The sequence below is a fragment of the Jaculus jaculus genome, chromosome 10, assembly GCF_020740685.1.
Source record: "Jaculus jaculus isolate mJacJac1 chromosome 10, mJacJac1.mat.Y.cur, whole genome shotgun sequence".
In the NCBI taxonomy this organism is placed as follows: domain Eukaryota; kingdom Metazoa; phylum Chordata; class Mammalia; order Rodentia; family Dipodidae; genus Jaculus; species Jaculus jaculus.
The window spans coordinates 96435960-96460199 of NC_059111.1; the positions used below are offsets into that span (position 1 = coordinate 96435960).

Consider the following 24240-nt stretch of genomic DNA (forward strand, 5'->3'; position numbering starts at 1 on the left):
CCCGGAAGTGATTTTTTTTTTCTTGTGTGTGTGTGTGTGTGTGTGTGTGTGTGAGAGAGAGAGAGAGAGAGAGAGAGAGCGAGCGAGCGAGCAAGCACCGCGCAACAGGGCGTTCCACATCTGGAATTTGATTGCAGTGGCTGGAGGCCCTCTCTCTCACTCTCACTCTCACTCTCTTGCATTAAAAAAAAAAAAAGAGGGGGCTGAAGAGATGGCTTAGAGGATAAGCGCTTGCCTGTGAAGCCTAAGGACCCTGGTTCAAGGCTCGATTCCCCAGGACCCACATTAGCCAGATGCACAAGGGGGTGCACGCATCTGGAGTTTGTTTGCAGTGGCTGGAGGCCCTGGCGCACCCATTCTCTCTCTCTCTCTCTCTGCCTCTTTCTCTTTCTGTTGCTCTCAAATAAATAAATAAAAATGAAAGATAAAATAATAATAATAAAGGGCACTCTGTTGGGCATGTCTCAAAAAAAAAAAAAAAAAAAGAAAGGAAGGAAGGGAGGGGCAAAAACAACAAAGGAAACAGGAGTGGGGACAATGGAGGGGGAGGTAGGCGTCTTACCCTCTGAAGAGAAGGAAAGGGGTCCTGAGGCAAGGCATGCAGGCCCATTCCAGAAGCTGGGAAGGCCAAGGAGACAGACTCCCCTAGACGCCCTGCAGGGAAGCAGCGCAGGCCCACACCTTGATCTGAGCCCTGGATGCCCAGCTTCCGACTCCGACTCCCAGAACCGTGCTGGGAGGTGCTTTGCCAGGGCGGCCACAGGAACCTCACAGGTACAAGAAAGAGGTGGCCCGCGGGCCCTGACGCTTAGGAAGCTTCTGTGTGTAGTCCCCTGGGTGTGTGCTCCAAGCTGGCAAGGCAAGCAGCGGTTCCTTTGGCCTTTGCAGTCACAGTAGAGCTGCTGGGCCAGTCACCCTCAGCTTCACGAGAGACAATGAAGCCAATAGGTAAATAGCAGCAGAGATAGATGATGATGTCAGATATAGACGATCAATAGATAGATAGATAGATAGATAGATAGATAGATAGATAGATAGATAGATGGACCTCAGCTCACATCCTTCGGTCCTTCAGACTCTAGTCCTTCATAGGATTCCTCCTGTGGTTCTGTGATCTCTTCGTTTCCTTCCACTTATGAGAACCAGGAAATCCCCGTGATTTGCTGGGTGAAGTTTTTCTCACTTGTAGCTAAAGGGACTGTGGTCCATTACAGCTTCACTTATCACACTGGCCCCCTCCTCCTTCCCCACGTCACCTCTCCTTGTTTCCTTGAAGAAGGAAAAGACCACTCTTCTTTCTCCTCTGGACCACTGTAGTTCGAAGGACAGTAACTGAATTGTTCCAGGAGGGGTGGTGTCTGCGTTGTTTTTTTTTGCCCTGAGGTGGGTATGTGTTCAAGATACCCCAAGAATAATCCACAAAAGAGGAGTTGGAATCCACCACCCAGTAAATATGGTTTCAGTGGTGTGTCCCTGGCAGACGAGCTTGCCGCCGCACGCAGCGAAGGTCACCTTCCCTGCTCACTCAAGGTGACACCTCTAGAAGTTTGAGATATTTCATGGGGTGCTCCCTGGCTCACGGGATTCCTCCCTTAAGAATTACACCAATTTTCTTTCTCCACCTAGAAAAATACTTCCCATATAAATACCCAGGAGTTGAGTCTTTGGAGACGCTTCTCCCTGAAAACCGGTGATCCTGTCTTCTCCCGGGGTCTCTCTGATGGAGTGAGGTTGCAGTTTAATGGAGGCCTTTGAGGTGGGGAGGGGGACAAGAGGGAAAGGACCTGGGACCCTCACAGTGTCCCTTCCCACAGGCCCCACACACTGTGTCTGCACTATCGTCACCTACAGCACGCTGTGCAGCGTCTGGATCCGTGTGACCTTCAGATGCCCTCGGCGCCCTCCATCACCGCCCAGCCTAATGCCCAGCTATGCCCAGCTCATTTACTCATTCCCAGCACAACCCCCTTGCTGCTCGCTTTGATCAGAGACTGGGCATCACTTAAGCCTTGGAAAGTACATTACAGGGTCTACTCCTCCCATCCAATGCCAAGCCGAGATGGAGGGCACAGGAGGCTGTACGAGAAAGGAAGTGGTCTCTGGAACACCAGATGTTCCCTTCCCCAGCCCTATAGTCAACCTCTTCTTTCTCCTGGAGGAAGGACTTTGGCCAAGCAAAGAGAGAGTTCTTGGTGGGGAAGGAAGTGTTGGGAGAGGCCACGGATCTTTCTTCTGGCAGAACCTGGTGCCTATCAACATTTGAAGGCATAAGCCTGAGAACCCCTCCCTCCAGGGAAACGTGAGTTTCTAAAGACACCCCGGACAACAGGATGGAGTGTTTCTTCCCAGCAGGCTGTAACCCACCAGGGCAGACACAGCCTGATTCCTATCTGCTGCACCTGGCCTGGATCTTCTTGACCTGGTATCCCCTAAGCTACCTGGAAGGGATCTGCGGCCCACCGACTGCTCCATGGCTGTGGGGTTCAAGGCCCTAGTCGCTTCTGGAGGGAAGGGGAGACTCAAGGGCAGTAGGAAGCTATGGCAAACTTGCAGGTGGACGAGGTATGGCAGAGAGCCACACAGATGTCCTGGCCATGTGTCCAGCCTTAACTCTAAGTAGATGAGACCAGGCCACAGGTCCCCAAGCTGAGCAGGAACTGGAGGAGGTTGGAGAGCTAAGGGGCTGCTTCTAGTTGCGCCCCCAAACTAGTACTGAAAGAGTAACTGCAAAGAGATACGGAGAAGATGGAGAAGCCATAGGGCCCCTGCCTCTTTGGAAATGCAAGAATGTTAGCGACACCTTTTTCTTTGTGATTGTTTGGGTCTGCATCCACCACCGAGCTACACCCTGAGCACTGTTGTTTGTTTTGTTTTGTTGGCTTTTTTTTTGTTTGTTTGTTTTACTTTTAATTTTGAGAAAGGGTCTCATTAAGTTGTCCAGTCTGGCCTTAAACTCACTCTAGCTCAGGCAAGCTTAGAACTTGCGATCCGCCTACTTCAGTTTCCCAAGAAGTCCTGCCTAGGAGTGTCACTCTTCAGCAAACAACCTGTCCCCGTGCTACCCCAGGTCTCTTCTCTCCAGTCCATCAGAATACTGCCAAGCGTGGCAGAAAAGCCAACTCCTATGTGCACTCCTTCCCCTCTGGTCAAGACTGGAGGTGGAGACGGCAGAGGGGGCGCTGAGGCCGGCGGTGGTGGCTAAGGTGGAGCCCGCACACACACACACACATCATGATCTTCATGGGATGCTACTTGCATGCCAAGGTGCCCAGGTTTGGTAGGTGCTGAGAAAGCCAGATCGCCAACTAGTTGTGAGCAGAGATCCTTCCTTCTAGGAAAAGAGGGTGGCCAGGGCACAGCCACGAAAGGGGTGGGGATGAGGGGCCATTCTCTCCTCACATCCTGGTTTCTATGGCATTCCACGGGCACTCTCCAGAGGCAGACTGGGAGCAGAGGGTGAGCTGGCTCGTGCCCACGTCACCTTTCCCGTGGCGTTCCAGCCGGGGCCAGAACGGGAGGGCCCGCATGCAGGAAGAGGTGCAGAACTTGGTGCCGAGCCCGCAGGGAAGGCCATAGACCTCTGAGGCCTTCAGAGCCTCCTCAGACTCCTCTTGGATTTGACTCCATGCCAGAAGGCCTCGCTCCTCCTGGCTGCCTGAGAGGGAACAGTGAGACGTCAAGACTGGACCCTGGAGGGAGCTGCAAGAGCTTCCAGCACCCGTGCAGGCACCCCTGAGGTCTCCTCCTCCCACTTCTGGAAGCCCTGGCAGCTCTGCTCTACCCATCTAGCTTCTCAGGGCTCCTGCTCCGGGCGTGGCCAGCCACGGGAGGGACCACGAAACCACAGAGCTGTCTTCACCCCCACAGCGCAGGCCTTCCCACGTTCTAGTGTTTGTAGATGTGGAGGTTAGAACCCTGCGAAGCAGGTGCCAGCACAGAGGCGCCTCAGGGAGGCTGCGGCAGGCTGCAGCACCAGGAAAGCTAGTGGCATCTGCGACAGAGCAAAGTGCTCCATGGGCTGTTGTTATAAACATGGGTGAATGAGTTAATGAAAATATGGGTAGTCATTTTCACCTATTAGACTGAAGGCTTTCAGACAGGCAAAGCCATTTATTTTTACTTTAAAAAATTTTTTTTGTTCATTTTTATTTATTTATTTGAGAGCGACAGAGAGAAAGAGGCAGAGAGAGAGAAAGAGAGAGAGAGAGAGAGAATGGGCACACCAGGGCCTCCAGCCACTGCGAACAGACTCCAGACATGTGCGCCCCCTTGTGCATCTGGCTAACGTGGGTCCTGGGGAATCGAGCCTCAAACCGGGGTCCTCAGGCTTCACAGGCAAGCGCTTTACCGCTAAGCCATCTCTCTACCCCTCTTTTTTCTTTTGCTTCTGGTATATCTCCCATTTTAGGGCCTGTTATGGACTGGACTGGGTATACCTAAAATTTCATATGTTGAAGCCCTCATGCCAGATGATAATTATGGTAAGTGAAACTATTGTTAGGGTAGGCCTCATCTAATTGGGTAGAGGTTATTATGGGATAGGGTCTTAGGTATCTCAGGCTGGCCCCACACTTGCTTATGTAGCTAAGGATGGCCTTGAAGTTTTGAGCCTTCTGCTCCTACCTCCTGGCTGCTGAGATTAGAGGCATGTGCCATCATGCTGTGTTGTACTGGGAATTGAACCCAGGGCTTCGTGCATGCCAGATGTGGTGGTTTGATTCAGGTGTCCCCCATAAACTTAAGTGTTCTGAGTGCTAGGTTCCTAGCTGATGGAGATTTGTAGATTAACGCCTCCTGGAGGGAGTGTATTGTTGAGGGCGGGCTTATGGGTTTTATAGCCAAGCTTCCCCTTGCCAGTGTTTGGCACACTCTCCTGCTGCTATTGTCCACCTTATGTTGGCCAGGGGGTGATGTCCACCCTCTGCTCATGCCATCATTTTCCCTGCCATCATGGAGCTTCCCCCTCGAGCCTGTAAGCCAAAATAAACCTCTCTTTCCCACAAGGTGATTTCTACCAGCAACGTGAACCTGACTGCAACACTAGACAAGAACTCTACCAGCTGAGCTACATCCCCAGCACTCACGGTCATCTGTATAGAAGAGAAGATTGTGATACACTGAGAGATACTAAGACTATGCATGTACAAAGGAAAGACTGTGTGGGAACACAGCAAGAAGGCCTCCATCTGCAAGCCCGTGAGAGAGGCCTCAAAAGGAACCAACCCTTTAACACCATGATCTCAGACTTCCAGCCTCCAGGACTGTATGAGAGAATCACTTTCTGTTGTTTAAGCCCCCTGGGTCTGCGATGCTTTGCTATAGCAGCCCAAGCTGACTGATGTAGGCTCTGCTGGGTTCCCCACTACAGACCCATGGCCCACTCCGGGTGTGCGAGCAGCCTGACACAGTCATCGGAACAGAGGCTCTCCAGTGGCCCCAAGGCTGCCCACCTGCCCATACCCCCCCCCCAGCTTGCAGGGGAACCCTACCAGGGATGGTGTTGTCCAGGACAAAGCCCAGAAGTCCACCGACAAACATGCCTGTGGTCAGTAGCACCTGGATGACCTGGTCCAGCTGGAGAATCCCTGGAGTGAGACAAAAGTGACAGATCATGGGACCCAAGGGTTCCACTGCGCCACACGCAGGGTGGGGTGACAGCCAAGGTAACAGGGAACGCTCACCTGTCTGCAGCTTCTCCGGGTTTTTGTTCACCCAATTGGGGATAGCAAGCCCACAGTAGATGGAGAAGCCAAACACAAAGAGATTCCTGGACGAGTTCATGTCCACATACTGCAGGAGAAAGGGCCCCTGAGGCTAGCAGGATCACCCCCACCTTTATCACACAGATGCCACAGACTTGTTTTGGGGGGTTTGGATACTGCTGGCTATTTTGCACTGGAGGGCCGGAGTTTATTTTCTGGGACTGAGTGCTCCCTTCTCCTCCTCTTCCTCCCTGGCCCTACTCCATCCCTATCCCATGTGCTCTTGGAAGGAGGAGTGCTGCTGTTGCTGGCCAAGGAACCCGAGCAGCCTCACCTGCAGGTTGGAGATCCCCACGGCACTGATGACCCCGAACATGACGAGGAACATGCCTCCGATCACCGGGGTTGGGATGGTGGCAAACGCAGCCCCGATCTTCCCAAATATGCCCATGAGGAGCAGCACGCAGCCCGCAGCAACAATCACGATCCTGCTGCCCACCTGCAGTGCCAGGGAGACAGGGACAGGAGTACTGGGCCATGACACACCCTACTTTAATTTTTTAACATTTACTTATTTGAGAGAGACAGAGAGAGAGACAAAGAAGCAGAGAGAGAGAATGGGCATGCCAGGGGCCTCCAGCCACTGCAAATGAACTCCAGATGCATGTGCTCGGGCTTATGTGGGTCCTGGGGAATCGAACCTCGGTCCTTAGGCTTCCCAGGTAAGCTCCTTAACTGCTAAGCCATCTCTCCAGTTCTTTGTTTTTATTTTTTTAATTTAATTTAATTAATTAATTTTTTTTGAGAGAGAGAAAGAGGCAGAGAAAGAGAATGGGCACACAGGGCCTTTCAGCTACTATAAAGGAACTACAGAGGGGTTTGCTCCCTTGTGGGCATGCATCAGATTGCATGCTTGTGTCACTGGTGCGTCTGGCTATGTGGGATGAGAGGATTTGAACAGGAGACCTTAGGCTTGGCAGGCAAGCGCCTTAACCCCTATGCCATCTCTCCAGCTCGCGTTTTTATTTTTATTTTTATTTTTTTATTTTCAGTACACACCCTAGAAGCCCTGCTCCCCATCACCTCCCACACTGCTGTGGGGGACTTGAAGCAGCACCCACGTGAGATTATGGAAAGATGACAGTACAAACTTTGGCCTGGCCTTTGACCTTACCATTTTGCTCTGCTGCTCTCACACCTGTCTTTAGCTCCTGGCCCGAATGCTCCTCCGTTAAGGTGTCTCTTTTCACTAGCAAGGTGGGCTCTGCTTTAACCACTGACACATCTCTCCAGCCCATGGGCCATGCTTAGGAACAAGGGCTTGAAAGCCAGTACTAACTCTGCTTCTAAGTAGCTCCTTGACACTGGACACATTACTCAACCTCAGCCTCTATGTTTACCATGTAGGATCAGCTATACTGCCTGAGATACAACCACAATGCCTGTGAAAATGATCTGCACTAAGCACAGTGAGCACTCGATAGAGATAAACAGGGTTTTTCATGGGATAGAGGAGTAACTTTGGTGGGAGAATATTCTAGAGAGGAGCCAGGCATAGTGGAGCACGCCTTTAATTCCAGCGTTCGGGAGGCAGAGGTAGGAGGGTTGCTGAGTGTCCAAGACCACCCTGAGACTACATAGGGAATTCCAGGTCAACCTGGGCTAGCGTGAGACCCTGCCTGAGAAAACAAACACACACACACACACACACACACACAAACACATACACACGCACGCACGCACGAAGGGAGGAGCCTGGGTGATTTGAGAGCCAAGGAACAGCAGTGCGCCAGGGCCTCAGTGGCACCGGGGGAGGGGAAGATGAGAACCCAGAGCAAGGCAGGGCCTCCACCCTGCAGGGTCCTGGGGCTGTGTGAAGGAGTCTGAGAAGTCAGAAACACAACATGGCACACAAAGACAGCGAGATACTTTTTGGTCCTAAAAAGAAAGGAACTCTGACACCAGCTACAACGTGCAGATGAGCCTCAAGGACATGGTAGGTGAAATAGGCCTGTCATTAAGAGACAGGGGCTAAGGCAAGAGCATCAAGAACTTGAGGTCAGGGCTAGAAAGATAGCTTAGCAGTTAAGGCTGTCACCTGCAACGCCTTAGGACTCAGGTTCCACTCCCCAAAACCCATGTAAGCTAGGTACATATGGTGGTACATGCATCTGGAGTTCATTTACAGTGGCTGGAAGCCTTAGTGTGCATATTCTCTCTCTCTTTAATAAATGAATATTTTTAAAAAGTTGAGGCCAGTCTGGTCCATATAATGATATATATTTGCCACAGTTTGAAAAAAAATAGCACTGGAGAGATGGCTTAGTGGTTAGGGCGCTTGCCTGTGATGCCTAAGGACCCAGGTTCAACTCTTAAGGTGCCACATAAGCCAGACAAACAAGGTGACGCAAGTGCACATGGTCACCCATGTGCACAAGGTGGTGCACATGTCTGGGGCTCAATTGCAGTGGCTGGAGGCCCTGTCAGGTCAATTCTTTCTCCTCTTTCTCTCTCTCTCCTCTCTCTCTCTCTCTCACGTGCACATTCTCGCTCTCTCTCATAAAAACAAATAAATAATCCAAACGTGTTTGAACCACCTCATCCCAGTGGCGGCGGCAGGGGGCGGGGGTTCGTGGATCTACCAGGCAACAATGACTTTTGAGTTCTCAGTGCAGTGATACTACTCAATAAAATACTTTCATGGTGGACACTCAGAATCCAGGGGGCTGTTGTCTAAACCTGCGGGACGCACGATGCCACGCGTGAGCAACAGGTGAACTCTGAGCTCTAGGCAACAGCGACTCTGGCAAGGAATGCTGAGAGTGGAATGATCTCTCTCTCTCTCCAAGTATCTTGAAAAATAACCTTTGAGGGCTGGAGAGATGGCTCAGCAGTTAAGGTGCTTGCCCGCAAAGACACAGGTCCCAGGTTTGATTCCCCAAGACCCACAGAAACCAGGTGCACAAGGTGGTGCATGCATCTGGAGTTTGCTGTGGCTAGAGGTTCTGGTGTGCCCATTCTCTATCTGCCTTTCTCCTCTCGCTCTAAAAAAACCTCTCTCTTAAATGAACAAAATATTTTTAAAAAAATAACCTTTGAGCTGGGCGTGGTGGTGTTTGGGAGACAGAGGTAGGAGGATCATTGTGAGTTCAAGACCAGCCTGAGACTACATAGGGAACTCCAGGTCACCCTGGGCTGACCAAATGTCCACCTCTGGCCTTTGTTCACATGCATACGCGCGCGCACACACACACACACACACACACACACACACACACACCATGCATCCTCCCCCCGCCCCGCTCTGCCCCCCACACACCCCAAACAGTTTGTTTAATACCATGATAATTCAATATGAAAACCAAGGCATGACTTCAAATATGAGAGATCAGTCTGTCAAGTTCAACAATACCCTTTGGATAAGCTAAAGTCCTTGTAAAGGATGGCAGTCTGCCCAATCCTATTACCATGTGAACTGATCACGTAGCCCACTCCTTAGGCCTTGGAATTGACATCTGGGCTGGCAGCCATGACATCCTAAACAAGGGACAGTTGACCTGAAGTCTTCAGCCTGCCTCAGTTTACAAGGTGTACACGAAGAAATGTTTGGCTGCTTATGAAACACACTTTTCTATTCTTCGTGGGCTTGGTTTCCCATAGTGGGAAGGAAATGTTTGCTGCTTAGCTCATGTGGAGCCCTCTGCTGTATTTCTGGTGAGTTCATGGTACTCCTGTGGGAAAATATTCCCCAAACTTGCACAGAGGGCTCTAAAACCCCTTTGGGCAAGTTTTCAAAGAACGCAAATTGTCATAAGGGGCGAGCCTGTAGGCATGGCTTTGTCTTGGGATTTGCTCGTGGATTCTGACCCCCGAGTGGCTGAGCTGACCCAGGTACAGAGGTAGACAGATTTTGTTGCTGTTGTTGTTTTTCAAGGCAGCGTCTCGCTCTAGCCCAGGCTAACCTGGAACTCACTATATTATCTCAGGCTGGCCTCAGACTCACAGCCATCCTCCTACCTCTGCCTCCCAAGTGCTGGGATTAAAGGCATGAGCCACCGCGCCTGGCCTGGATAGATTTTTACTAGAAAAATTCAGTGCATGCTAGAGCCCCAGAAAGGCCGTAAGACAATACCAGCTGGGAGGCTGGGGGAGAATCAGTATACTTCCAGACTTGTGGGGGGGGGGTTGAATTAGGTGTCCCCCCATAAACTCATGCATTTTGAATGCTTGGTCCCCAGCTGGTGAGAATTTGGGAGGTGGAACCTTGCTGGAGGAGGTATTTTGCTGGGGGTTGACTTAAGGGTGTCCTAGCCAGTTCTCTCTTGCCAGAGCTTGGCTCAGTGCTGCTGTTTCCCACCTGCTATGGCACAAGTGATGCCCAGCCTCTCCTCTACCATCTTGTCTCTGCCAGCATGAAGCTTCCCCTCGAGACTGTAAGCCAAAGCTCAGCCCTTTCCTCCCGTCAGACGCTTTTGGTCGGGTGCTTTGTCCTCGCGACAGGAAGGCAAGCGACTGCCACAGCTTGTCCCGAAACCACTAGAAAGACACACAGGATCGTGTGGAAAGCGACGCGACACTATTTCTCTCAGTCACTCAAGGAGCATCACCCTGAAGAGTTCCCGCTGACCTTATGAAACTTCCTTATAGGAAATGGGCAGAGGGGCATGTAAGATTTTAAAGAGAGACTAATTAGAATTAGATTCTAGGGCTGGAGGGATGGCTTAGTGGTTAAGGCGTTTGCCCACAAAGCCAAAGGACTTGGGTTCGATTCCCCAGGACCCCCGTTAGCCAGATGCACAAGGGGGTGCACGGGTCTGGCGTTTGTTTACAGTGGCTGGAGGCCCTGGCGTGCCCATTCTTTCTCTCTCTCTCCCTTTCTGTCAAATAAATAAACATAAATAAAATATTTTTTTTTAAAGAATTAGATTTTAGACACCATGGAGGCTTGCAGATGGGCAAGATCTCAGGAAGATGGAATTGGGGGGGGGGGTGTAGGGTGGCCCTATTGGGCAGATAATCAGCCTGTGGTATCAGGAAGAAAACGGTGAGGACAGGAAGGGAGCTGTGTTCAGAAAACAGAGGCCAGTACTGAGTGTCAGGAGAATGATCGAGAAGTTAGTTAAAGATGACGCGGGTGGTGGTGTGAGCTCACTAAGCCAAGGGCAGCAGAAGATTGGACAAGGCATGTGCGGGGCCTGCAGAGGTCACTGAGTGTGAGGGTCCCCGGGGGATGTAAAGCAGGTCACGGCCAGAGTGGGCTGGAGGAAATGGATCTCCCACCTCAACTTCAGGAAGTCCCAAAGACACCAGCACCTGTGAGAACCGGGACAGACTTCCAAAGCGGGCCAAGTGGGAAAGCAGCACCGTGACGCCTGCCCAGACTCGTACACCTTAAGCCCCAAGCCCGAGGGTATGCTGCCAGGTGTGGCGAAGGGATGTCTGCAGATGTGCCCGAGCCGATGGCCTTGGGGTGGGGAGGGTCTCTGGAGTCATGCAGATGGCCCAGGATAGGGACGCCACCTTTTGCAATTGTGGAATGGGGCCTGGCTCAGGACTAGGACAGCCTGCTGGAAGCAGAGAAGGCTGGACATTGTGACCCCCCACCCTGCCCGGAACCTGTACAGAGGATCACAGCCACACCTCCAGTTTAGCCCCAACGGGGGGGCCTGTGCCTCCTTTCTGCCCTTCAGATTCACAAGGCAATCAGTGGGAGTTGGCCGAAGCCAGCTTTCTTTGCTCTTAGAGCAGCGACGGGGAAACTAACTTGTAAGGTGGCAGATTCAGGGACCCAGCCCAGTCCCCAGAGCCTCCGCCAGCAGCCTCACCCTGGTGATGCCCAGTGCCCCAACGTTCTCGCTGTAGGAGGTGGTGCCGTTGCCTGTCCCCCAGGCCCCTGCCAGCAGGCAGCCAAGGCCCTCGATGCCGATGCCACGGTTGAGGGCATGCTTCGGGGGAGGTGGGGCCCCCACCAGACGGGCGCAGGCGTAATAATCGCCCACCGACTCCACCATGGAGGCGATCACCCCTGCGATGATGCCAAAGACCCCAGCCAGGCTGACGGTGGGAAGTCCCCACTGCCCTGCAGAGGCAACAAAGGGGAAAGGTTTGGTCAGAGGAGGCTGCCGAATCCCAGCTCATTTTCTTTGCCACAGAGGTCTTGGGAACCCTTTAAACAATTTATGCATTTATTTGAGAGAGATACAGAGGAACAGGCAGACAGAGAGAGAGAGAGAGAGAATGGGGCACCAGGGCCTCTAGTCACTGCAAACAAATTACAAACGTGTGTGCCAACTTTGTGCATCTGACTTATATGGGCACTGGAGAATCAAACCTGGGTTCTTGGGCTTCCCAGGCAAAGTGCCTTAACTGCTAAGCCATCTCTCCAGCCCTGGAATGCTTTAGAGCCTTGGCAACTCTCACTCGATTTTCCAGACACCTTGGTTAGGGGTCCTATTCTGCCATTCCACCCTAAAAGTGGGTCAACATCCAGAACTGGAGGTCACTGCGCACCGAAAGGCAGAAATGAGATTTTCCTTCTCATGAGGTCTTGATGCTTCTGAACGCTGAAGGTCCCCCTCTGAGGAGAGGCCCCAGGTCCACCGCCCATGAACCAAACCAACTCTCCTTGGACGCTGGCTACCTTTACACCGTGCATAGTAGGGGAGGAGCTGGGAAGATAGATCAGTAAGTAAAGTGCTTGCGTCAGGAACTCACTTTGCTCCCCAGTACCCATATAAGAGTGGCGGCATGTGCCTATAATCTCAGCACTGGGGAGGTGGAGGCAAGTGCACCCCTGGGGCTCATTGGACAGCCAGTGTAGCCCAGTTGGTGAACTCTAGGCCAATGAGACACCCTGCCTCAAAGGAGACAGGTAATGCTCCTGAGGCTGACACCCAAGGCTTCCCTCTGGCCTCTACATGCACATACATGAGCATGTGGGCCTACACACATGTAAACACAATCATGTACTCATGCATAAAATAAAGTAAAAACAGCAGGGGGAGACTAGAAGTGGCTTAGCTGTTAAGCACTTGCCTGTGAAGTCGAAGGACCCCGGTTCGAGGCTCAATTCTCCAGGAACCACGTTTGCAGTGGCTGGAGGCCCTGGCGGGCCCATTCTCTCTCTCTGCCTCTTTCTTTCTCTGTCACTCTCAAATAAATAAGAATAAGCAAAGAAATTTTAATTGTTTTATTTATTTGAGAGAGAGAAAGGCAGGGAGGTTGGGGGGAATATGGGCATGCCAGGGCCTTTAGCTGGAGCAAACGAGCTCTAGATGCATGCGTCACCTTGTGCATCTGGCTCTGGCTTACATGGGGAATTGAACCTGGGTCCTTTGCCTTTGCAGGCAAGCACCTTAACTGCTAAGCCATCTCTCCAGCCCTCTCCAGGAATATTCAAATTCAGTCCCGAGGCTTACTTGTGTAACATCCACTGAGTTCACCAAGAAACCCAAAGGTTGGGCTGGAGATCATGGCCTCTTCCCCCTCATTGCTCCTCCTAGGCCTAGGGGTTTGGGGCAACACGGAAGAGGAGGAGGATGTAGGCTAGCTCTGAGGAAGCTCTAGGAGTGAGAGCATTTGGCCTACCACCTGCGAGGTGTTTTTGGAATAAGCCAGGCCTCATGGTGCAGGCCTGTAATCCCAGCTACTTGAGAGGATGAGGCAGGAAGACCACACATTTAAGGACTGTCTATGCTATACAGTCCAGCCTGGACAACTTAATGAGACCCTGCTTCAAAATAAAAAAAAAATTCTATGCCTGAAGAGACAGGTTCGTGGTTTAAGCACTTGCCTGCGAAGCCTAAGGACCCCAGTTCGAGGCTCGATTCCCCAGGACCCACATAAGCCAGATGCACAAGGTGGCACATATGTCTGGAGTTCGTTTGCAGTGGCTGGAGGCCCTGATGTACCCATTCTCTCCCTCCCTACCTCTCTCTCTCTCTCTCTCTCTCTCTCTCTTTCTCTCTCTCTGCCTCTTTATCTGTCTGTCAGTCTCAAATAAATATTTTTAAAAAAAAATCTAAAGAGGGCTTGGCATACTGCTCAGTGATAGAACAGTTGCCTAGCATTCCCAGTACCATGCACACGGAGACGTCCTAGAACAATCTAGAACAATCTTGAGTCTCCCTCTTCAACTTCTGCTGGGACTCAGATATTGTCTCTCTGGGGAGCGGTCCTTCTCACCAGTCCCTTCCCTGACCATATCCACTCAGTGTCTGGAGCCCTACAAGCAGTCCCCAAGTTGACATGGATCCCAGGCAGGAAGGACACCCATCTCTCCTTACCTGGGTAAGGGAAGCGAAACCAAGGGGCCTGGCTCAGGACGCTGCCTTTGGTGTCCGTGCGGGCCAGGAACCCGTATGCCGTGGGGGCCGAGGGGAGGGTATTGGTGACGGTGAGCACGAAGCAGAAGAGCCAAGAGATGCAGAGGGCCAGCAGCACCTGCCAGAGGGAGGGGACCTGTCTTCACACTGCCTGGGCCACCCTCTTCCTCACTGAGGAACTGGGCAGGAAAGTTAAGAAGCCTGGATGTACTGGGTTACTGACCCAGCTAGTGATAACAGGATCCCAGTGTGCCCGTGAAGCAATGAGAATATGAAAGGAATGAACTAGGAACAAAAAAAACAAGGCACGCTATGGAAGGAGACCTATGGTAAATTTGGGCAAAGCCTGCGGCAAAAGGGTTCCGATGTGGCTGTCTTTCCCATGTGTGCTGACCATGTAAGCTGGGAGAAACTCTCTGATCCTCAGCTTCTTCATCTGCACCATGAAATTACAGTTACTGCTGTGCAGAGCCTGAAATTGAATTTCTTAACAGTCAGGTACTAGAAATACAGATTTTCAAGTCTCTGGGGCTCAATCCTGGGGCTCTGTGTTTTAGCAGATTCTCTAAGTGAGTCTTAGACAACCTAGGTTTCAGACTCACTGGCCTGTAGGGTTGTGAGATAATCACTAAAACCATTATGTAGAAGAATCTTTCTTTACAATGAGAAATGCAGTTTACAACTACATTAAACTTGAATGCATATCCAGGTGATTGACAGCTACATGCATTCTCTGTTAGTTGAACAGAGAAGGCTCTGGAAAGGGAGGTACCATTATCAACATGGGTCTTTGGACAACCTATGAGCCACTAAGAAAGACTCTGATATAACCAACATGGTTCATGTCAATAAAGGAGAACCTGGCTGTCACTCCCATTACCTTGCCATGAGGACAGTCCCGGACACTAAAGGGTTATCCCCTCCTGGTGCCCCAAGAAAGTGACCTAGGGCTCCCCGAGAGAGCACACCATCAACCGCCAGGGGGTGCACCCTTCACATCTCAGGCCTCCGAGGCACAGGCAGAGGGTTGGCATTCGGTTTGGGGCCCTCTAAGCACCCTCCAGGAAAGCCAGCCAAGGGGGAAAGAGGTTAAAGGGTGCTTCTTACAGGGAAGACCTGGAACAGGTGGAACTTGGAGGTGTGACACTTCCCTCCTCCAAAGACGGGTACCGGCACTGCGACGTTTTTCAGGTACTGAGAAAACAGCACGATGAGAAAGATGGTCCTGAAACAGAAGCAAAAAGACGACACCCGGGCTGGAGAGATGGCTTAGCCGTTAAGGAGCTTGCCTGTGAAACCTGAGGACCTAGGATCGATTCCCCAGGACCCACGTAAGCCAGATGCACTAGATGGCACACGCATCTGGAGTTCATTCCCAGCTGCAGGAGTTCCTGGTGTGCCCACTCTCTATCTGCTTCTTTCTCTCTCCTTCCATCGCTCTTTCAAATAAATAAATAAATAAAAATATATACATATATTTTAAAGATTTTATTTTATTTATTAGAGAGAGAGAGAGAATGGGCATACCAGGGCCTCTAGATACTGCAAACAAACTCCAGATGCATGTGCCACCATATGCATCTGGCTTAAGTGGGACCTGGAGAATCGAACCTAGGTCCTTTGGTTTTGCAGGCATGCACCTTAACCGCTAAGCCCTCTCTCCAGCCCAGAAATAAACATATTTTTTAAAATTCTTTTTAAAAAGTTTAAAAAATGGGGGGCCACTGGAGAGATGGCTTAGCAATTAAAGTGCTTGCCTGTGAAGCCTAAGGACACAGGTTCAATTCCCCAGTACCTGCGTAAGACAGATGCATAAAGTGGCACATGCATCTGGAGTTCCTTTGCAGTAGCTAGAGGTCCTAGCGTGCCCATCCTCTCCCTCCCTCCCTCTCTCTCTCTCTCTCTCATAAATAAATAAATAAATAAAAATTTTAAAAAGTTAAAAAAAAAAAACACACCATACACCCAACCTGAGGGGCTGATCTTACGGGGAGGGGCAGAGCACACCAGGCTCTGGGCTGGAGAGCTGAGCCACTACGTGTCTCTGGGACGAGTGGTTTTCTTGGGCCCCTGCCGGAAGTTCGGGCAGAGTCCTGCCATCTCTGGAGAGGGGTCATGCCCCATGGGAAGATGCTGTGGGCTGGAGACAGAGAATGCTATTATTTCTGGAAAACTCCCAGCTGCTGGTAGCAGGATCCATCCAGCAGTTAAAGCCTCGGAGGCTACAATCAGATTGTCTTATCAGCCAGGCTGCTGTACAAGAGCAGTTCTTACACCTCTCCTGAGACCGCAGGGAACCGAGTGAATGTGACTGCCAACCTCTACTTCCTCCCGAAGCTGTTTCAATGCTGGAGGACTCATTGTCTGTGCCATCTCCCTGAGCCTCCTAGATGGCTGCCTCCCTCAGCCCTTCCCCCACAACCGGAACCCTGTGGCTCATGGCCACCTCCTGGTATTGCTGGATCTAGGATCCCAGTCTTCTCTCTCAGGTCCGCACACACTTGAGAGCTGGGACCATTCTTTGCCTGAGATCCTAGTTGGCAGGGGACCAGCAGGGCCAACTTTTTATAACCACGACATATTCTTATATACTGCTGTGATTAACTGGTTATCCATAAGAATAAGATTAGATAATTCACAGGATTTGTGAATTATAAGTAGAGATATTGGTGCTAGCTAAGGTGTGGTAAGTCTTTAGGCAAGCATTTGTAAACCACCAGAGTTGGCCCATATCCTTGATTCCCATTGTTTTTAGTAGGTGTGGTAGTTTGGACGTAAACCAGCCCCCACAGCCTCATCTGTTTGTGATTAAGTGTCATGCTTAATCCCCAGTTAGTGGGGGTTACTGGGAGGTGGAGACTTGCTGGAGGAGGTGTGTCACTGGAAATGGGCCTTGGGATTTTGTAATCCAGCCCTCCTGGCTATTGCTAGGGAGCCCACTCTCTACTACCTCCCCTGCCGTACGTGACGATGCAAGCCAGCTTCCTCCTCCTGCCCTGCTCTCCTGGCCATGATGAAACTGCCCCGCAAAACTGTAAGCCAAAATAAAGCCTCTCCTTCCATAAGCTGCTTTGGGTTGGGTGTGTTGTCCAAGTAAGGAGAAGGTAATTGCTACAGTAGGTGATCTTCCATCAAAGAAGACTAAAGTGGGGTTGGAGGGGTGGCTTAGCAGTTAAGGTGCTCGCCTGCAAAGCCAAAGGACCCAGGTTTGATTTCGCAGGACCCACGAAAGCCAGATGCACAAGGCGGCGCATGTGTCTGGAGCTCGTTTGCAGCGGCTGGAGGACTTAACGTACCCATTCTCCCTCTCCTTCCCTCTCTCTCTCTATCTCTCTCTCTCCCTCCCTCCCTCCCTCATTCTTTCTTTCTTCCTCCCTCCTCTTTCAAAAAAAAATAAAAATAAATGTAAAATAAAGGAATAAAGTGGTTTTTCTTTCCCAGAGAATACTCACAGGGAGGAGATCCCCCAGTGGATCCCAGCGTCGCTGCCTGCAGAATCAAAGAGAGGCAGGGCCACCAAAGAAATGGTTGGAGCGATGGTCAAGGGGCCGATGAAGCGCATGAGAAAGCCGATGAGGCCGGAGAAGCCCACCAGCATCTGGACACAGGAAGCCACCATAATGGCACCCTGCAACTAAAGGCACGGCATGGGCCTGAGCTTGGGCCAGGCCACCCCATGGGCCAGCTCCTGCAGCCCACTGCTGAATCTGCTCACCCCTTCCCGTATGTCCCAAGGTAGTGAGGGCAAAGGCAGAACTGGAACCCAGAGGACTCGGGGCACGAGAGCTACGCGCTCATCCTTCTCTCTCGTCTCTATTTCCAACTTCCTGTTGGGTATTTTCATTTAGCCTGCAGCTTTTCAGGAAATGGGTTTCAAAATAACTTACGGGACACAGTCATGGTGGCAGGATGCTGGCAATCCCCAGGAGCAAAGCCAACATCTTGCTCTGATATTTTTCTGTTCTCCAACTTTTAAATATATATCTTAGGGCTAGAAAGATGGCATAGTAGTTAAGGGACTTGCCTACAAAGCCTAGGTTTGATTCCCCAGGACCCACATAAGCCAGATGCACAAGGTGGCACACGTGCCTGGAGTTTGTTTGCAGTGGTTGGAGGCCCTGGTGCATGTATTCCCTCTCTCTCTCTCTGCCTCTTTCTCACTCTCCCAAATAAATAAATAAATACTTAATTTATTTGAGAGAGAGGAGAAAGAGGCAGATAGAGAAAGAGAATGGGCATGCCAGGGCCTCCAACCACTGCAAACAAACTCCAGTCACGTGTGCCACCTTGCGCATATGGCTTGCTTGGGTCCTGGGGAATCAAACCTAGGTTTTTTGGCTTTGCTGACAAGTGTCTAGCCTCATGTTCTCTAATGTTTTATTGTAGCAGTTGGCAAACCTTTCCTGTACAGGATCAGTTAGTGTCTATTTTAGGCTTTGTGGTCATGCAAGCTTTTCTACGTTTCCAGATAAGATGTGAAGAAATGAGCATAGCTGTCTCCCAACAAAACTCCACTTACACACACTGAAAGTGGAATTTCATGGAATTTTGACATGTCAGGGTATATTCTTCTTCTTTTTTTTTTTTTTTAATTCCTATTTAAAGTGTTGCTTCAAGCTGGAGACATGGCTTAGTTGTAAAGCCAAAGGACTCAGGTTCGATTCCCCAATACCCACGTAAGCCAGATACACAAGGTGGCGCATGCTTCTGGAGTTCATTTGCAGTGGCTGGAGGTTCTGGTGTGCCCATTCTGTCTCTGCTTCTTTTCTCTCTCAAATAATAAATAAACACATAAAAATTTAAAAAAATAAAATGTTACAACATTCTTAACTCATGGGCTATCCAAAAACAAGCAACGACCAGATTTGTCTAGTGGGCCAATCCCTGATCTACTGGATTGGATGAGCTTACTTGTATATTTTAACTGGTTTACCATCTTTTTTGTTTTTGTTGTTGTTGTTTGGGTGTTTTTTTTGTTTTTGTTTTTGGTTTTGGTTTTTCGAGGTAGGGTTTCACTCTAGCCCAGGCTGACCTGGAATTCACTATGGAGTCTCGGAGTGGCCTTGAACTCACGATGATCCTCCTACCTCTGCCTTCCAAGTGCTGGGATTAAAGGCGTGCGCCACCACGCCCAGCTGCCATCTATGTGTATTCTTACAGAAGTCATTGTTAACTTTTTAATTGCGGTGTGAATGTGCAGGCTCCATGCGCTTGAACACCCGGTTCCCAGTGAGCGGTGCTTGTTTGAGAAGCTGGGGAACCCCTGGCACATGTGGCCCAGCTAGTAGAAGCCTGAAGGCTCCAGTCTGGCTCGAGCTGCTGGTTCTCTCTCGCGCGCTCTCTCTCTCTCTTCCCCCCCTCCCTCCCTCCCTCCCTTCCTCCCTCGCTCCTTCCCACGGCTGCTGTGGACTGTATGGCCCTGCTTTTCCTCATCATGACAGACTGCAGCTTCTGAGCCATGGGCCATAAGAAAACTCTCCTTCCTTAAGTGGCTTCTGGTAGGTTTACCTTTATTTTTATTTTTTGGTCAGTGTGACAAGAAAAGTACCATACACTCACTTAACTAAATCTATAGCTATAGCATGACTCTAAAACACTTATAATCACCATCAAATATTCTTTGCTTGCTCATTTTTCTATTTGATTATTAATAAGGATTTTATTGTATTTTTCCACAATCGATAATTAGAGTTATTTTGTATTTATTTATTTTTTTAGTTTTTCGAGGTAGAGTCTTACTCTAATCCAGGCTGACCTGGAATTCACTCTGTAGTCCCAGACTGGCCTCAAACTCACGGTGATCCTCCTACCTCTGCCTCACAAGTGCTGGGATTAAAGGCGTGTGCCACCACACCTGGCTTTTTTTTTTTTTTTTTTTTGAGGTAGGGTCTCGTCCTAGCCCAGGTTGACCTGGAATTCACTCTGTAGTCCCAGGCTGGCCTTGAACTCACAGTGATCTCCCAACCTCTGCCTCCTGAATGTTGGGATTGAAGGCGTACACTACCATGGCCGGCTAGATTTACCTATTAATATGGACTGAATTGTGCCCCTCTCAAATTCATATATTGAATCCCTAGACCCCATTATGATGGTAACTGAAAATGGAGGTAAAATGAAGTTATAAGAAGGTTTCCATGACAGTATTAGCACCACCATAAGAAAAGGAAGTTCTGTCTCTCTCCTTCCCTCTGAGAATATATAAGGACACAGCTAGAAGGCCGCCACCTGTAGTCCAAGAAGAAAAGCAGTAACTGGAGCCCAGCTATGCTGACACTGTGATATTCGACTTCTAGTCTTCAGAGCTATAAAAAAAAAGTACATTTCTGGGGCAGGAGAGATGGTTGAGTGGTTAAAGATGCCTGTTTGAAAATACACGTCTGCTGTTTATGCTAGCCCATCTGCGAAGTTTGCGGCAGAGCAGCCTGATCTAATATATTGTTTCCACATGTTCTTTTACTCATTGTTGACTCTTTCCCAGCACTTCTTAAGATTTCATTTTACTTAGTTCGAGGAATGCCCTTTCAAATTATTTATTTATTGTCACACATGCACGTGTATGTGTATGGGATGTTAGGGTCTCTTGCAACTGCAAACCAATGCCATATGCATATGCTGACCTGGAACTTACTCTCCAGCCAGGCTGGCCTCAAACTCATAGCGATCCTCCTACCTGGGCCTCAGAAGTGCTGAAATTAAAGGCATGAGCCACCGCACCTGGCTTCTTTCTTTCTTTTTTTTTTTTCTTCCAAAGGAAAGCTTTCATTTGTCAAATATTTTTATTTATTTATTTATTTGAGAGTGACAGAGAGAGAAAGAGGAAGATAGAGAGAGAGAGAGAGAGAGAGAGAATGGGCGCGCCAGGGCCTCCAGCCACTGCAAACGAACTCCAGACGCGTGCACCCCCTTCTGCATCTGGCTAACGTGGGTCCTGGGGAGTCGAGCCTCGAACCGGGGTCCTCAGGCTTCACAGACAAGCGCTTCACCGCTAAGCCATCTCTCTAGTCCAACACCTGGCTTATTTCTTCAAAAAATAATTATAATCCAGCCTTCCTCCATTGCTTCCTTAATCTCAGTGAGTCTCGCTCACTGGTGCATTGCTCTCAAGCTACAGTCACCCGTGACCAGTGCTGTGACGGGCGGTCAACCCACTGACCATCATTGGCTGTCTGAACTAAGATGACAGGCTCAGAGAATGAAATCAATCATGAATCAGTTAATACAATGAAGTTGAGACAAAAGAATTTTCTTTGCTTTACACCACAGTGAAAAGTATTTGTTGACAGAAGGAGCCAATATACCACAGATGGACCTGGGTTTGTGGATCAGTGTGTTGAGACTCCAGGACAACACAGGGAAAAAAAGAAATGACAGATGGCCTTAGACTTGGCCAAGCGGAGCCCTGTCCTGGGCCCTGTATTTACAGAAGTTAGCAAACCTTTTAAGGGTCATTGTAAGTGTTTTAGATTTTGAGGACCACACGTGGTTTCTTTCTTACAGCCTTTTATTTATTGTTTTATCTTCTGTGCATACATGTTAGTATGGCAAGTGTGCATGTGCATGGGTGTGAAGGACAGAGGCTGATGACGATGACTTCCTCAACTGCTCTTCGCCTAATTTATTTTTGTTAATATTTATTTTAAGAAAGAGAGAGAGAGAGGGAGGGAGAGGGAGAGAATTGGTGTGCCAGGGCCTTCAGCCTGCTGTGAACAAACTTCAGACACGTGCGCCCCCTTGTGGCACACATGCAACATTGCGTACTTGCCTCACTGTGCGTCTGGCTATGCCGGACCATGAGTCCTTAGGCTTTGCAGGCAAGTGCCTTAACTGCTAAGCCACTCCAGCCCTTCACCTTATTTTCTGAGACAGCATAACAGGATCTCACACTGAGCTCGCCAATTTGGCTAGACTAGCTAGAAAGCCCTAGTGATTCCCCTGTCTCTGCCTCCCTTTCATAAGGATTACTGGTGCATGCCACCATGCCCAACTTTTCTATGGGTTCTGAAGATCCAAACTCAGGTCTTCATGCTTGTGCTGTGAGCACTTCACGCGCTGAGCCATCTTCCCAACCCCTCAAACCTTTTAAGAAGGAACTATAGGTGGGATTTGGTCCATAATTTGCTGACTTGCTGCTTTAGGGGATGCTACATGTCACAAACATGAAAATAAATAGTTAATGTGAAATATAAATGTCTGGGCTGGAGAGATGGCTTAATGGTTAAGGCGCCTGCCTGCAAAGCCTAAGGACCTATGTTTGACAATCCAGATCCCACATAGGACAGATGCACAAAGGTGAGGCAAGCACAAGATCACACAGGCCCACTAGGGGGCGCAAGTGCCTGGAGTTTGATTGCAGTGACTGAGGCCCTAAATTTTTTAGGGATGGAGGGATGGCTTAGCAGTTAAGGTGTTTGCCTGCAAAGCCAAAGACCCAGGTTTGATTCTCCAGGACCCACATTAGCCAGATGCACAAAGGGGCGCATGCATCCAGAGTGTGTTTACAGTGGCTAGAAGCCCTGGTGCACCCATTCTCTCTCTCTTGTTCTCTGTCAAATAAATAAATATGTAAAAAATTTTAAATATAAATTTCTGCTACTTCACACTCTCTCTTAAAAAAAAAAAAAAAGCAAGTTCTCCCCAGAACACCCAGCTTTAATGTCCCATATTTTCCATGCCAGCAGCTCCCCACCCAGTTTTATTTTCATCATTAACTTGGGACTTCTTGAAACTTCCCTCTTGCATTTTCTTTTTTTTTTTTAAAAAAAATATTTTTATTTATTTATTTGCAAGCAGAGAGAGATCGGGGGGAAGGGGGGAGAATAACCACACCAGGCCCTCTAGCCACTGTAAACAAATACAAGGTGCATGCACCACTGTGCACCTGGCTTTACTGGGGAATCGAACCCGGGTCTTGAGGCCTTGCAGGCAAGTACCTTAACCATAGAACCATTTCTCCAGCCCGGCATTTTCTTTTTAAAAGTTTATCCCCTCTCTCCCCCTCCCACCCATTCCTCTGAGTGCCATCCTCAGTGGGGTTACCCTCTTGCCTCTTCTTACTGGGGTGTTCCTTTCTCGCTGCTGCCCTGCACCTCCACCTGCACACGCGGAGGGTTAGCTCCCTGCACACAGGGTTCCTCTTGGCTTTCCCCAGCAGCTTTCTTAGTGAGGAGTTGCGCAGTAAATCCCGAGTGAATGAATCCTTTTAGGAACCCCCGCCACTTCCCTTGCGTCCCCTCCACCTATCCTCTGGCCCCGTTACCTCTCGGATCCTCTTCTGCCACTCCTCAGTGAACTCAGGAGAGCTGGTGTTCACCTGGCTGGCATTGAGAGTCCACTCTGGGCACTGCCAAGCCGGAAGAGAGAGCATGGCCAGAGAGGGTGCCACGAAAGCGAAGGTCCCTCCCTGGAGAATGGGTAGCCTGACGGAGGGAAAGAGGTGATTACCTCCAAGACCTTCTCACACTGTCTTGTCAGCAACCCCGGGGCCTTCATGAACCCATGTCCTTGCTCAGTGTGGAAACAACTCTTACCCTTGGCCTCTGGCCCTCCCACTTGCAGGAAACTCCTTCCATGCTCCAAGGAGCGAGTGCCCATGAGCCCTGAACAACTATAGACAGGTAGCAGAAGTGGGCAGGGGAGAGACACGGGACCCATTCCCAGGCCTGGAGATAGGAAGCCTGGAGGAGGGAATCAGGCTATGCGCCAGTATGTAGCTCAACACAGGGCTCAGCAAACACACTTAGTGGGTAACATTATCTAGCTCAGACCCAAAGAGTCCTCCCCAAGCCCCGGGATAGTTCACATATGTGCAGTCCCATCTCATGCTTCCCAATAAGTTGCCCCTCACTGTGCAGAACTAGGTTGCTGGAGTCCCTTGTGTCCCCACAAAACAAAGGCAATCTTGAATCTTTTTCAGGTTTCTTCTTTTTTTTTTTTTTTAAATTTTATTTATTTATTTTTATTTGAGAGCGACAGACACAGAGAGAAAGACAGATAGAGGGAGAGAGAGAATGGGCGCGCCAGGGCTTCCAGCCTCTGCAAACGAACTCCAGACGCGTGCGCCCCCTTGTGCATCTGGCTAACGTGGGATCTGGGGAACCGAGCCTCGAACCGGGGTCCTTAGGCTTCACAGACAAGTGCTTAACCGCTAAGCCATCTCTCCAGCCCTCAGGTTTCTTCTTTAAAAAAATTTTTTTTTTAATTTATTTTTTTGAGAG

General features: G+C 49.9%; 1 protein-coding gene across 1 annotated transcript; it reads right to left on the reverse strand.

Moving 5' to 3' along the window:
• Positions 1 to 1666: 1666 nt before the first annotated feature.
• On the reverse strand, positions 1667 to 23390 carry LOC101598790 (solute carrier family 23 member 2-like). The gene is made up of 6 exons (XM_004661190.2): positions 23283 to 23390; positions 17479 to 17660; positions 15134 to 15251; positions 13988 to 14144; positions 11528 to 11781; positions 1667 to 3545 (listed from the first exon to the last, which is right to left on the reverse strand). The coding sequence occupies exons 1-6, from the start codon at positions 23388 to 23390 to the stop codon at positions 3396 to 3398; spliced, it is 969 nt and encodes a 322-aa protein (XP_004661247.2). The 3' UTR covers positions 1667 to 3395.
• Positions 23391 to 24240: the final 850 nt, after the last annotated feature.